We start from the raw sequence: 14,766 nt of genomic DNA, 5'->3' as shown, positions 1-14,766 counted from the left end.
TGAACACAGAAATGACAAATTAAAAACCTTAACTTTTGGAAGTTCCTCCTAAACGTGGCGTCTTCCAGGGCTGCGACAGTTGCGGACTAGTTCAGGACTCCAAACTGCGAGAAAACTTATTTTTTTCATTAAAGTCTCTGAATTCTGTTTGCGAGCAAGTCATCCACAAACCTTGTGGTCGTTTTGAGCAGCCAATTTTTGAAAGTAACACTTGTTTTTTTTTGTTGTTTTGCTAATGCTGTAAAACTGCACTCTTGGCCGTGCACATTATTTTGTTGCACACATCATCATAGCCGCCTCGGCCCCATTTTGCGCCCACCTGTGCAGCCCCCCCAACTGTTAAAGGTAAAAATGAAGCTCTAGTCCACCTCTCCACAACACCTTTGTGACTATCAGAGAAAATGTGTTGCACAAACACGTTCGTCGTATTGAAAACTTGAGCAACAGAACCGAGCCGACCCTCCGGAGACTCCCCCATGAATGCTATTTGCCATCTGTTTCCAGCCCAGAGAGGTAACAAAGATTCTCGTGGTTCAAATGCAGCTTAGGTTTTCTTAAATCTTTCCCAATTTATATTCAAGATTAATAATTTAATTAATGAATTAGCCATGCTTTTATACTACACGACTGGACTACTGTAACGCTCTCTATGTTGGGGTCAGTCCGTCTCCATTTCACATCTCCAGCTCGTCCACAATGCTGCAGCTCAGCTCTTAACTGGAACTCATAGGTTTACACCAGTTTTGTCCTCTCTTCACTGGCTCCCTGTACGTACCACAATTGATTTAAAATTCTCCTGCTAACCTTTAAGTGCATTTATGGTGTTGCACCCTCATATCTCTGAGCTTCTGGAACCAGATGTTCCTTCTCGGGCCCATCTGATGCTGTTCCAAAAACAAGATTGAAGCTCAGAGGTGATCGAGCTTTTTCAGTCGTGGCCCCAAACGTTGGAACAATCTGCCCCCCAACATCAGGCAGGACACTTCACTTCCTGTTTTTAAATCTCTACTAAAACTCATGTTTTCTCTGGCTTTTTACAAAATGTGACTTGATTTAATATTTAATTGCTCTGCGTTTCTGTTTTTCTTTTGATGCTTGTAATTCATTTTCACTATCATTATTTTTATTGTTGCTTTTTTTTCCCATTGATTTTACTGTTAAGCACTTTGGTAACAGCTGCTGTCCAGGACATCCTTGTAAAAGAGATCAATGATCTCAATGGATTTCTTCCTGGTAAAATAAAGTAATTAAAAAAACAAGTGCTTTATAAATAAAGTTGACTTGACTTAATTCATTTGGCTTGATGCAATAAAAATAAACAAGTTGGAAACCATCAAATTGTACCTTTGACCACTGGGAGTTTTCAACTATTGGCAGGAAGAAACAAAAACTTACAGTAACTAGTTGTTTTTTTTGTCAAATCATCTCTAAATCCAACCTTTCGTTTGTTCAGGTGCACAAAAAAGACAAAAAGTACAAGTGCATGGTGTGCAAGAACATCTTCATGCTCGCAGCGAGCGTCGGGATCCGCCACGGCTCGCGGCGCTACGGCGTGTGCGCCGACTGCGCCGACTCGCACCAGGCCACCCAGGAGGGCCTGGAGGGCATCGAGTTTTCTCGAGACGAAGACTTCGACGGGGAGGAAGGGGAGGACGCGGAGGGGGAGGAGCCCGCCGACAACGACCAATCAAACTGGGGCGAGGGCAACGCTGGTGCTGCCCCCGAGGAGGACTGAAAATGATAAACAAGCTTGAGAAACAAATAAAAGTTGATGTTTAATATATATATATATATATACACACATATATATATATATATATACATATACATGTGTGTACACAGAAAACCCTAGCTGGTAAACAATCAACTCCAAAGTGCTATCAAACCTTGAGGTTACTTAATTGTTCAACTTCATGACAAAGAAATGATTTTTTTTTTTCTAAGCTTTGATAGAGTGGAAACTCCAAGATGTACAGATTTTATTATTATTATTAATATTATTATTATTAAAATGTGTCCAACTGTGGGTCCAGCGTCCACAAGAGAATGATTTTAATGACGAATTTATGAAAAATCAGGTTTTTGTTGGTGATGTGTTTTTACTTCCTGTTTGTTTTTCCTTTGCGGGGCGAGAGTTGATGTAATTTTTCCGAGTTAAGGTAGGCCAATCATGGAAACAAAGTTAATTATTTAATTTATGAAGAGAGGTTATAATGGTCTTATTGAATGCTATAATTTGTATTTGTTTGTTTTTGTCGTGTGCTCGAGCCGAGTGTGTCCGCGCGTTTGTCGCTCGGCGCTTGTAGAAACACAGCAGAAGAGCGTCATCGTCCACAGGAAGATTTAAACTCGCTTCGTAGAGCTAGACGCGCTAAATGTTATCGTGTTTTTTTTAAATTTCCTCTCACTTTTCTTTCCTCTTTCCCTGCACAAATCTTGGAACCAAAAAATCTGTTTCGTGACTTTAATGTATCGCAGCCATATTTATGATTAACTTAAAAAGGGCTGTGGTATCGTGCCAAACAGACCGCACACCAAGATTTAGCAGGAAACAAGAACTACTGAATATATTTAAAAGAAAGAAAAACAAAACATGGGTTCTTTGTTAAATGGGGGAGGGATGATTTTTAAAAAAGAATGAAAGAGGGGAAATGTGCTAGCTTTAAACAAATCACGGCGTCACAGTAACACTTTATTATTATTATTATTATTATGATGATGATGATGAAACAAAAGCATTTGACTTTCACTTAAAGCTTGAATTTTGCCAAATGATGAACCGTTTGGTGCTGTAATGCTCGTTGCAGAATACTGGACCTACAGGCTGTATGTTTATAATCATAAAGCTTAAACTGACTCAGTTATGCAGAATATAATCAGCTTAAAACTATAGAACACTGTTGTGCTTCGGCGACTATCAGGTATGCTTTTGCCATAGTTCTTTTGTTGTTGTCGTTTTTAAGCTGTTTAATTTACGCGCGCACACTCACACATACCATATTTGTAGAACGTGTAATTTCGAGGACCTGTATGTTTATATTTGGTACTGAGGTTTAAAGTAAATATATTTTGAATCACTTGAACGTTAGTCGTGAGGTGTGTGTGTGTGGGGTGGGGGGGGGGGTAGAAATGTGCAGAAATCTTGATGTTTTAAAAGTCTAAAAGAACTCCATTTGTAAAAGAGATACAAAAAAACATCACTTTAATTTGTTTTTCCGTCGTGTGTGTGTTTTATTTTTTTAGGTCGGTCAGGTAGAAAACACTTTGTTCGCCTGGCAGACATGCACTTACTTTTCCTTTTTATGTTTGTTCCCCCAAAAGCGGGTCTGATTGGAACTGTACATGTTAAGAAAAAAAAAAACTTGTCTTTTCTTCCAGTGCGCAACTCTTTTTTTTGTTTGTTTTTATTATTATTAGACGTCTTTTTTTGTTTGTTTTTTGTTATTTAATATTCTATAGACTCCAAAATGCAATCAAGACTGTTAATTTCTATTTGTCCAACCAAAATCATTCTTGTTGAAACAATGTATGCGACAAAGCCAGGTTGAATACTTGCTTAGTGTAGAGAATCCTTGTTCGTGTTTGTAATTAAGATTTTTTTTTTAAATGTTTTTATGCTACAGAATCATTCACTTTACCCTTGAAACATAATGATTTTGTTTGTCCTTTTTCCACAAACGTGTCCTGTTCTCTCCCTTTTTTTTTTTTTCATTAAGCACATAATTTCTAAAGAAACTCAGATTGTTTGCGGGTTAAAACCTTGGAGCAGCAGTATCTGTTCGTATGCAGTGAATATACAGTATGTACTGAAGTGCTAATGATACCGAAGATGTGTAACTTCCTTTTTATGCTCAGTGGAAGAAGATATATTTTAAATCATAGAGATATTCATCCTCTTTGTGTCACTTTTACCTTCCAATCACTGTGGGAGAGGTTGTGTTGCGGATATATATATATATATGTGGAGAATATATGAGATATATATATATATGAAGAATATATTATAGTGGATTTACTTAATGGAACACACTGAGTCGGCTACAAAACCTCCTGTGGTGGTTTCTTTCCGTGACCTTTAACCTCGCGCTTTCTCCGTTCACGCTGCGTGCTCGTCCCTCTCACCACCTCGTCATGTTTGTTCTTCTTTTGATACTATTTACCATCCTACTGAATTTACTGTAACGAATGAAACTCGAAGCTGCGATGTATCGTCACCAGAGTTTATGCTGTATTTGTTATACGGACAAGAAAAAACACAAACGAAAAAAAACAAAAAAAAGAGACGAAGCAAAAACACTACAGATGTAAAATGAGAGGTTTTTTTCTTCCCAGCTGTATTTTTTTACGCTGTTGCAAAGGGTTGTATTTTTCAACGTTTCTCTGGAACTTTTAACAGTGATGCAATGCTCGGGCCGCGCCTCAGCGCCCCTCCGAACACAGAAGCAGATTCAGGTTACTCTTTTTACGTTTTTATCAAAAGGTTTTCAAAGATGGAACTACATTCTCCTTTTTTTCTGTCTGAATTGTACTACTGTTCCTCTCTAAACTACATTTTACAAATAAAACTTTGATATTGCTTTAACTCTCTTTTTGTCCGCTTCTTTTCCTGCTGGACGTTTTGTTGCATCTCAAAAAATTATACGTCACTGTTTATTGAACTTATACAATATACGAGTTTCACTTTATGAATTGACAAAAAACCTTTTTCTTAATATTCTTTTTTTTTTTTCATGCTTCTGTATGTAGTTCATTCTGACACATAAGATTACACAGCATGACCAAATTCCTAATAATAAAATGACTTGTTTTTAAGATTTATTAAACCCTGCTTGGATTCAGGTCACATCAGTTCATCAGGCCACACATTAAGTGATTTAGTCACATAACTCTATAAATAAAAGATGAACAAAAGTGGAAATCCTTAACTTAACAGCCCACCAAGCCACAAACGGATTTTTATCCACATAAAACATCATGAATCCTGTTTTTAGACTCTTATGATCTAAAAGTGCTGCCACCTGCTGTCAGGCTCTGGTATAACAACTTCATCTTTATCACCACCAGGTGGCAGCACCTGTCTAACTTTCTTGGATGTAGAGTTATAAAAACGCATGACTCATGAGGAATTAAAAATATTAATCTGAACACAAAAGTAGTCATTTTTCTCTGATTGAAGCTCCACCCTCCTAATTTAAGGCCTACACGTGCTGATTTTAGATGTTTTAGTCTCTTGCAATTAAAGTGAAACAGGATCACTGTGTTTGTAAGCAAAACATTTCTGCTTTCCCAGCAGGCAAATGTAATTTAATTATGTCCTAAAGTTTGTATCTGCAGCTCTTATCATCTTGTTTGCAGCATGCAAACAGCGAGCAGGTTTAAAACTCTTACCATAATGTTCTGCGACCATGTATTCCTAATCAGATTAAATAGTTTATTAGTGTGGCTTTGTGGTATCTGAGGAATACTCCATGTAAAGTCTCTTCGGTTTGCTCTGAGCAAACGCATGGAAAGCATTTAAAAAGTTTATTCTACTGAAGCGTGCTTGAGAAACACCGGTCAGAATATTTTTCTCACTTTTGCTTACATGAGTGCAAACACGCACGGTGAAGCAGCCGTCAAACATTTGTACCGGAGCCAACTGAACACAGGCCCATTCTTTCACCGCATGTGTTTGTGTGCACGAGTCCGTGCGCGGGCCTCCTTCCCAGTTGCAGCCCTTTGTGTGGGTGTCTGTCAGCGGTGTTGTCTGCAGGCAGGCCTCCATTGTGTTCAACCACTGCTCCTTATTGACACAGGGCCCCCAGCGCTTCATGTTCCCATGGCCCCTCAGCCACAGCGGACGGAAGGCTGAAACCGAAGCCCCGGACCTGGGGAGAGTTTGTTTGCACTCCCCCCCCACCCCCCCACCCCACCCCGGTGCTCCAGTAGTTTGTCCATCCGTAGCGCTGAATGGCAGCACGGTAATGTTTGTGGTGTTGTGCATGTGTTTGCAGGCCCAGTTTGTTTGATGTTGTAATAAAGTGACTGATCATCGCAGGGGAGCCTCGGTGCCACCCAATGTGTTGGTTTGTGTGTGTATAAATGTGAGATTGACCTTTTGTGTCAGTCCGCCGCTGCTCTCAGACAGCTCAGCTCGTCACTGTGAGGCGCCCGCAGGTCAAGGGGAGAGCAAACATTAATGAAGATTATTTCCTGATCACTATTACCTGTCACCTGTGTGACCCTGCTCTGGTGTTGAGGCGAGGGTTCCCAGCCTCGTACCAGGCCACACGTCAGCTGCAGTCACAGCTTTAGTCTTTTTTTTCTTTTTTTTTTGCATGAAGAACCTGTTAAAGCAGGGCTGTTCAACTAAATTGCTCAGGGGGCCACAGTTACTGCAGCCAAAAGCTCAGGGGCCAGACATCAAGCAGTAATTGTCATTAAGTTTGTTTTATGGTTTAAAATCTAGTTTTTTTTTTTTTTTAAATGAACCCATTGGTGGGCCGAACTGAGTTCACCCGTGGGCCTGATTTGGCCCCCGGACCGCCAGTTAAAAAGTCCTGCGTTAAAGACACCTCCAGCTTGTGTGTAAGCAACAGGTCAAGTGTGACGGACTGAAAACCTTCCACCCAAGAAGTCATCAGGAACAAGGTTTTAAAAGATGATCTAGGTGTTAACAGTGTGAATGTTTGTGAAGCATTCACTCTATTGTGGTCCATTTTTCTTCCCTACGTTTTTTGGCATCTATCTTGTTCCACAGTTTTTGTAATATTACATCAAAACATTCAGGTTGTCCAGGACAATCCAGCTATGGCTTTTGGTATTGGTACTTTAGCTTTTTGAAATATTTAACCTTTTCTGCCATTTTTTCCCTCATAGAAAACGAACTGAGTTCATTTTCCATCCTTCGAATCTTTAGCTCTGTTTACAACCTTTTACTGCTCCTGTCACATTTTGTTCTGGTTCAGCTTCTTTCAGCTTCCTTGTGCAAATTTAAACGTGTTTTAGCTACTTTCAGACAGTTTCAGCTGGGGGTTTTTTCCAGCGGTTTTGGGCTCCTTTTACATTCTTTCTGCTAACTACAACATTTTTGTCCTTCTAACTTCTTTCTGCTATTTTCATCTTGTTCTACATTTTCAGCTAAATGCTTAGCATTTTTAGCTAGCATCAGCTCTTTTCAGGTAAATTAAAGGTTTTCCTAGTAATTTCTGCTAGTTTCAGCCTAAATAACTTCTTTCTGCCAATTTCAGCTTATTGTGCCCCTTTTGTTTTGTTTCTGCGAGTTTTGGCTTTTTCTTCTATTTCAGCTACATTTAGCTGTTTTATGCTAATTGTGGCTTTTTCAGCTAATTCGACATATTCTGAGCTCATTTCAGCTCCTTCCACTTCCTCCTGGTAGTTTAAGCTTCTTTCTGCCATTGCAGCTACTTTTCAACTGTTTCAGCTTATTTCAGCTTTTTAGCCAATTTCCTAATTTTTGTACTTATTTCTACTTGTTTAAATGTAATTTTTCTGCTTTCTTCTGCTAACTTAGACTTGTTCTTCCATTTCATCTACATTTCAGCATGTTTTTTAAAGCTAATTTCAGCTGTTTGTCAGCAAGTTCTTCAGCAATAAACATTCACAAATGCATTTTTTTAAGGAAATTTCAACTTCTTTTGTTCTCTTCTTGTATATGTAACAATGGGGACCTTGGATCCTGTCATTTTGGAGCTGTACCAGATCTAAAAACAGAAAGCTTCTATTCAAGGCCTCTCCACGTTCGAAACAGAAATGAAAATATTTCCAGACACCTAGTGGTGCTGTCTGTGCTTTGAGCTTCACTTTTGAAAGATTGTGACAAAAAAGTCTGTCAACTTTCCTTTTGCTCTAGGAAATAATGAATAATAGCAAAGGTACTTCTAGGTCAGCTCATTGAGCACTTTCCTGTGCAAATAAATAAATAAATAAACAGGACCTCCTTGAATGCATAAAGTGAAGGTTTAGTTCAGGACTCGCAGGTTTTGCTGTGCAAAGATCACAAAATAAACCTCCACAGAAAGAAAATGTGAAAACGAAAGGGCAATTAAGATGTGGAGAGTTTATCTTCTTGTGGTGTTGTGGCCTTTCTCCTGTCTTTTTTGTTTTTTCTTCTTTAATTATTGTTTTATTTAGAGCCAACAAATTCAAGTGTGTGTTAACCATCTACACAACAGAAACACACTCACATTGTGTATGTTTGTTCCAGATATAAACTTATAGCCTCGGGCTCTCTTTTCCTGGTGACAGAAACGTGTATTTGTATTTTTTTTTTTCATAGCTGCACTTATCTGAATGTAATCACAGTGTTAATCCAGCCACACGCACACACACACGCACACACACACACACACATACAGTTATGTCCTGTCCAAACTTGTGTTATTTCTAGAATGACACATTTCTTTGTTGATGTCATGTTTACAAGCATCTGTCAGTGCGTAAGTGTGTGTGGGGAAGAGCGTGTGCGTGTGAGAATGTGCACACATACCGTATCATCTCCGCGTGTGTCCCAGCTTGTCTGTTGTGTCAAGAAAAGACACGTGTGTGTGTGTGTGTGTGAGAGTGTGTGTGTCTAGGAGAAGGTGCTGGTTCCCACAGCTCAGATCTAATTCGGCTGTAACTCAATCTCCGTGTGAGTGCCGCTCCTTTAGAGCTCTCCTCTCCCTCTGGAGTGTGTGTATGTGTGTGTTTGTGTGGGTGTGTGGCAGGGAGACGTTTCCCCTCTCAGACCCCTTCAGGATCAGTTTACTGTGTCAACGCCATGAGTTTGATGGCAGCGAGAAGTCTTATTCACACACACGAACTCGTAAATGCAGCTCAGACACTGTGATGATCTTCCACACATCTGGAGGGTGATGTGACTCTGACGGGGTGGATGTGTGTGAATGATGGTTTGTTTATGTTGATGAGGCTCATTGTGGATCCCGGACGAGCCCCCAAAGTATTATGACTCGGTCCAAATAGCCGCACCAAGAGGGGGACACATCTCGTGTCAGAGCTGTCCAACGTTATTTGGTTAATTTACAATAAAAGTTTACGTATGGGTTATAGAAGACAACATTTTGTTTACAGAAGAGCTGCCACAATCAAAGGGCTGCTTGTTGATTCAAATTAAACCTAAAATCTTTTTATTGATTTCTTTTTCAATAATAACAAGAAGTTAAAAATCACTAAAAATAACGCTACTTGAACACAACTTGTTTATCTCATTAAATTGAGACTTGGAACTAAATATGTCCGCTCACAATTTTAAAAAATAACTTTTAAATCTATATGTTAACAAGATACGCCAGCATAAAAACATGGAGTTATTTTAAAAGCGCAAAAACTTTGGATTTAAACACCCAAGATTTTTCTTTTCCGCTTTCCTAATATTTGTTTAAACGTTAATTCTTGGGAAAAAAAAAGTTTATTGATTTATTTTATTTTAATCTGCTTTTATTTGAGGGATTTGAGACCCGGTGGATGCACATGACCTTTGGAGTTCAAATCAGTTAATAGATGGCATCGTAAACCATTTCTGGTTGAGGCTGTAGACACTATGAAGAGCAGAAGTGAAATATGAGAAAAGCTGGCTTCAGTTTCAAGGTGATAATATACAGAAACTGCAAACTCTTTACTGGTTTTACTGGTTGAACTGGCAGAAAGTAGAGCATAACCTTCTCACATGAAAGTAGGACGTTGTATCAGGAAATAACACATATAAATAAAACACAAGTTTGACAATAAGAAACGTTAAGTGGCAAAAAAATGAGCATTGTTGCCCCAGATGAAGGCCGAAGATACAGGATGGACTGAATATGAGCCTGAAACTCAACAACAGCTGAGAGTGAATAGTTTAGTGTTTCCTTTGGCCTTTTACTGAGGGAAGAGAGTAAGGAGGAAAGGAGGGAGGAAGTGAGGGATAAAGGGGGTGGGGGTTCTTCAGAAACATATTCAGACAGATGTGGGTGAGTGTGGGAGCGCTGTGTTTGTATGCTTTAGGATAAAAAAGAAACATCTTGAGGGATCGGGCCGGCTGGGTGGGAGGAAGTGTGTGAGCAGTGAGAACATGGAGTGTTTGTGTGAAAATAAAAGTGTATGTTTGTTAAAGTGTTTCATGCCTCGAGAGTTTGAAGTGTTCATGCGACCGCTGGTGTGCATTTAGTCCAGTGTTATTGTTCAGTTTGTTTGGACTCCGGCTGAATGGTCCTCAGTGGACCAAACAGAAGAACGCGCTTTAATTTCACCTCCGTAAGGGTTTCACTTGTTTTATTTTTTTCAGTCCCTCAGCATCACATTCTGGAGGATTATATTTGTAGGTTTTTCCTGGCGCTGGTGTGAAGAAAATGGAGCTTATTGTTTTCATAGAAACACACACACACATAAAAAAAAATCATCCAAAACTTAGAAGAAGAAAAAAAAAGTTTTGTTTGCAGTTACTGATAATTAAAATGGGAGTTTGACAAATCCATTTATGAATCATCCAGACAGTAAAAAACACCAACATTGTGTCAACATAAACAACTTAACAAGGAAATAAAACAAAGACACATAAAATCATACTTAAGCAACAACAACGTGAGCCGTTAGAGGAAAAATCTGGCATAAGATCTGCTGAAGGATTATTCATCTTTCAGGTCCTGTGTCAGGTCTGATGTGATGATTGTCCTGGTTTTTAAAGGCATGACGTTCAGGTACATCATTTGTTTATTGTTGGACGCATTTGTTCATGTTCCTTCTTTTTCTTTTTTTTAAAGAAAACTCCACAATAAGCTGTAAAGATCAAGGAACAGACAGAAAATGACTGATATAGAAGTCAAAGATACAAATAAATCCTTTTGAAAAACCTTAAAGTGCCTGAAACAGCTTTTTTTTCCTTCTTTTTTTTGTAATAAATATGAATAAGTATTTTGGAAAGATAACAATAAGAACATATTGAAAAAATAAATTCACACAGCTGAGATGAATAGTTGAGATATTCGCATGCGCAGCAACAGGAAGTGATGACAAAGGGGAACGTAAACAAAGCATTGCTTCAATGGCTAACAACACATTTTAGAAGAATCTGATGTTTCTTTAGATTATTTTGAGTCTATCAGAGAGAGAAGACGAGTCAGCACTCAAATTATATTGTTTCAATAAAAAATGACAAGGGAGTTCCTCTTTGATGTCACTTCCTGTTTCACTTTCCACCAAGTTCAAAAGAAAATATGCCAGTTTTGTGGCAAAATGGGTAAAATTGTGTGTATTGTGCAAAATTTCTTAAATATGAAGATGCTTTCTTCCACTTTTTTTATTTGTAGGATGTGCACGTTACAGGCGCTTTAAGAATGCCTGAAAACTTGTTTATTAAAGCCACTTTAAATGATCACAAACACATATGGCTGCTTGGAAGCAAAATATAAAGAAAATAGGAATAGTTGAAAAACATTTAAGTGAAGTCCTAGTTGATCGATTTCTCTGCAGCTACAATATTACTTTACTGTTTAGGTGAAAATGTACTTTCTGCAAGTTCTTGTCACAGAGATGTACCTTGTGTTTTGTCTTCTTGTGACCTCATGAAACCCTTTTTGTGTTGTTGTCTGTGTGACTTGTTGGACAGCTATTTTGTTGTCTGTGCAGGTCCTGCCGGGTCACTGATGTGTCAGTTTACAGCAAAGGAAGGTGAAACCAGCTGCTCGGATATTGGATTTCCACATGCCACAGATAAGTGTTCAAAGCAGGAGCACACCTTCATATTATTGTTCACTCGAGTTTCTTGTGTGTGTGTTTGCCGGTCGTTCTCTTGCCTGCACGTTGTCTTCCTTCTCGTTTCTTTGATTGTTCTATTCAGTCGTTTAAAATGTGCAGAAGAGAACAACTGCAGCAGGAAGCAGTGGCACGCAGATAACACCAGTCTGAATGAAAGGCTTGGTTACGAAGGACCAGGATGTAAACTCTCACACACTCACACACATACAAACACAATTGGGAGCCAATAGGGCCGAACAACAATCTCTCTGGTAGGTCTTTTAAAAACCAATGAAGCAGACATCTTGGCTCTTGTCATTGTTAGCGGCCAACAACAGACTGCGTGTATCTCAGGATGTAGGGATGTGTGTCAAAGTCGCACAGAAAGAGCGTGGCGTCATCTGGCCCATCAATACTATGAAGAAACCAAATGTAATAAAATGTTATCAGAAATGGTTTAAAGCAGGGGTTTAACTCTTTTGTGTCAAAAGGGAACAAGTGCTACACAGTCTGATTATGATTGAGCGGTCCTAAGTTCTGAAAGTTTATCCTACCTGAGCAAAGACACAGTAAACACTGCATTAAACATTACACAGAGAATTGGTGCGGCGTGGCAAAAATGGAAAATGATACTGATTCATATTAAAGGGAAAGTGTACAAGATGATGGTGCGCTCAGTCTTTCTTTGTGGAGCTGAGGTATGGACTTTAAAGAGAGAGGAAGAGGAACTCCTGGAAAGAACAGAAATCTGGATGCTACGTGAAATTCTTGGAGTATCCCTCAAGGACAGACGGTGAAATGACGATATCAGAAAAACACTTGGTGTGGCATGCGTCACGGAAAAGATACGGGAATCAAAAATGGGATGGTATATGCATGTGCAGCGAATGAAAGATGACAACAAGGTAAAAAGGCTATTAAACGCAGAACTCTTTGGTCACCGAAGCAGGGGACGGCAGAAAAAGAGGTTGATGAGTTTGATCCAGCAGGATATGAAGACACTCCATCTCACAACAGATGATGCACAAAACAGAGCAAAATGGAGAAGAAGAATCCATGTGGCTGACATGAAAAGGAGCGGGACCTACAGCCTCAAGGAGAGAGAGAGCGCAAAGACGCAAACGCTGGCTATGGGTGATCGTCTGCAAGGAAGCAGCTGGTACAAGCTGGGTGTCAACAGGATCCAATGAACGCCAGTGAACAAAAAGACAAGGCTACCATCGATGGTCATCCAGGACAGAGTTGAGGAAAGCCACCCACTGTCCTGTCTATCACTCTCCTTTGAGATCATGAGTGGTGCGCAATCACCCATCGCCTGGATAACGCACCTCTCTGTCAACATTGTCTTTTGAATCAGACTCTAGTCTGGGCCTCTCTACCCTCTAAACACACCTCCACATGTTCCTGACTGTCTCCATCTTAAGGAACGAAGTTCTGCTATGACGATGAATCCCTCTTGAATATTTGGTGTCAGAAAGTGTGATCTGGTGACTCAGAGTCCAGGTTCAAACCTCAGTCCTCAATGTGTTGCAATGGCCTTTTCCTATAATTTGATTAACTATGAGTACTAATGCTCTGGTAAATACACAAAACCATAGGCAAGAGATGACAAATAGCTGTCCATCATAGTAGAAAAACTGTCCTGGTGACTAGAGAGAGTTAACAAAACTCAAAACAAGTGGAAAAAAAAAAGCTGAAGTCCAAATAAAAACTTGGAAAGACGCTCGGAAAGCCTGGGTAAAGATAACTGCTGGTATTTTTGTATTCTGTAGAACTACAGCTTTAGTTGACTCTAATCTTGATCTACTTCAGTCTCTTTTTATTCCCCAATCTTTTAGCCTACTTTTCATCTCAAACTGTGTTCATTCAGTCCGTCTCCCACGCCTCTCATTTTGTCTTCATCTGACTGTTTTGTTTCAAACCACGGAGCATCCTCCTGCGTTAACCAACATATAATCCACAGTCATTGTCTGTTCAGTCTTATACATGTGGAGGATTTCTGTGTGGGCACAAGGTGGCGTTAACATTTGCTGGAAGGCCGTCAGATATTGTGGTTAACATTAACGGATATTCACTGAAATCACAGTGGAGACTAAAATTGCTGCCATTTTGTTTTTAGTAAAACGAGTGACATGAGTTTAACCAGAGTTGAGACTTGCAAAAATATTACTGAAAGTCACTTAGAGTCCACCTGACATACCTTTTAGTCTCAGGGCAAATCCCTTAAAGAGATCGCATTTGGTTGGCTACTAAATGTGCAAAAATATTTAACTTGGGTAGTTTTTATAACAAACATCATAAAACAGCCTATAACAAATGCTTTGATGCAGAATGGAAGCAAGCCTAAAGTCGCCTAATAAAACAGGACTGAGATTTGAAGAAACAAACTTTCTCATCACAGGCATCAGATTAGATTATTTTTGTGTTCGCTTGAAGGAATTTACAGATGGTAGTGAGATGAAGGAAATCAGGAGTGACAATAAAGCTTTTGAACACCACTTTCTATTTATCTTCCTCTGATATTCGTCGATCAGATCCATCTTTTATTGTTGCAAAACATGGATTAAAACACACTCGTTGGGGCAAACTGTATCTTCCCCAACCCACACAGACACAAAACGCACAATCGCCACTTTTTCTTATCGTCTCTGTCCCAACCCTTCCTTTATATTATCACACAGCCCGAGGCCCGACTCCGTCCAGCCGGGCGGACATTCACAACTTCCTATCCCCAATGAGCGGCCATTTACAGTTCAGCTCCCCGCTATCAATTATCATCGTCACCATTATTACCACAGACCCTCCACTTCAAAGGCCGCATCAAAGCCGTGTCATCAGGGAGAGCTTTCACACGGGATAAAGATTTTATTTTGAACTTTAATAAAGTACCAAAAAAAACAGCAAACAGCAGAGATAAATGTGTCATGCTACAAGGAGTCGTCTGTTGTTGGAGAATGTGTGACTCCCTGGTCGTTCTACTCTAAATTCTCCTTAAACATTACTTTAAAAAAAGTACTTTGAAGATTTATTGTATATAATGTACAGGTGTGTGTG

At 39.5% G+C, this 14,766-nt stretch overlaps 1 protein-coding gene across 1 annotated transcript in view; it reads left to right on the top strand.

Moving 5' to 3' along the window:
* Positions 1-1,748, top strand: part of zbtb10 (zinc finger and BTB domain containing 10) — a 22,348-nt gene extending 20,600 nt beyond the window's left edge. Inside the window, exon 4 of the mRNA XM_037692972.1 lies at positions 1,454-1,748. Within this exon, the coding sequence (XP_037548900.1) occupies positions 1,454-1,735 (282 nt within the window). The 3' untranslated portion in view covers positions 1,736-1,748. The remainder of the gene's footprint in view (positions 1-1,453) is intronic.
* Positions 1,749-14,766: the final 13,018 nt, after the last annotated feature.

The sequence above is a fragment of the Nematolebias whitei genome, chromosome 19 (assembly GCF_014905685.2).
Source record: "Nematolebias whitei isolate Nwh7 chromosome 19, NemWhi1, whole genome shotgun sequence".
NCBI lineage: Eukaryota > Metazoa > Chordata > Actinopteri > Cyprinodontiformes > Rivulidae > Nematolebias > Nematolebias whitei.
Note: the sequence above shows the minus strand (reverse complement) of the source record. Positions and strands in the feature narration are given on the sequence as shown.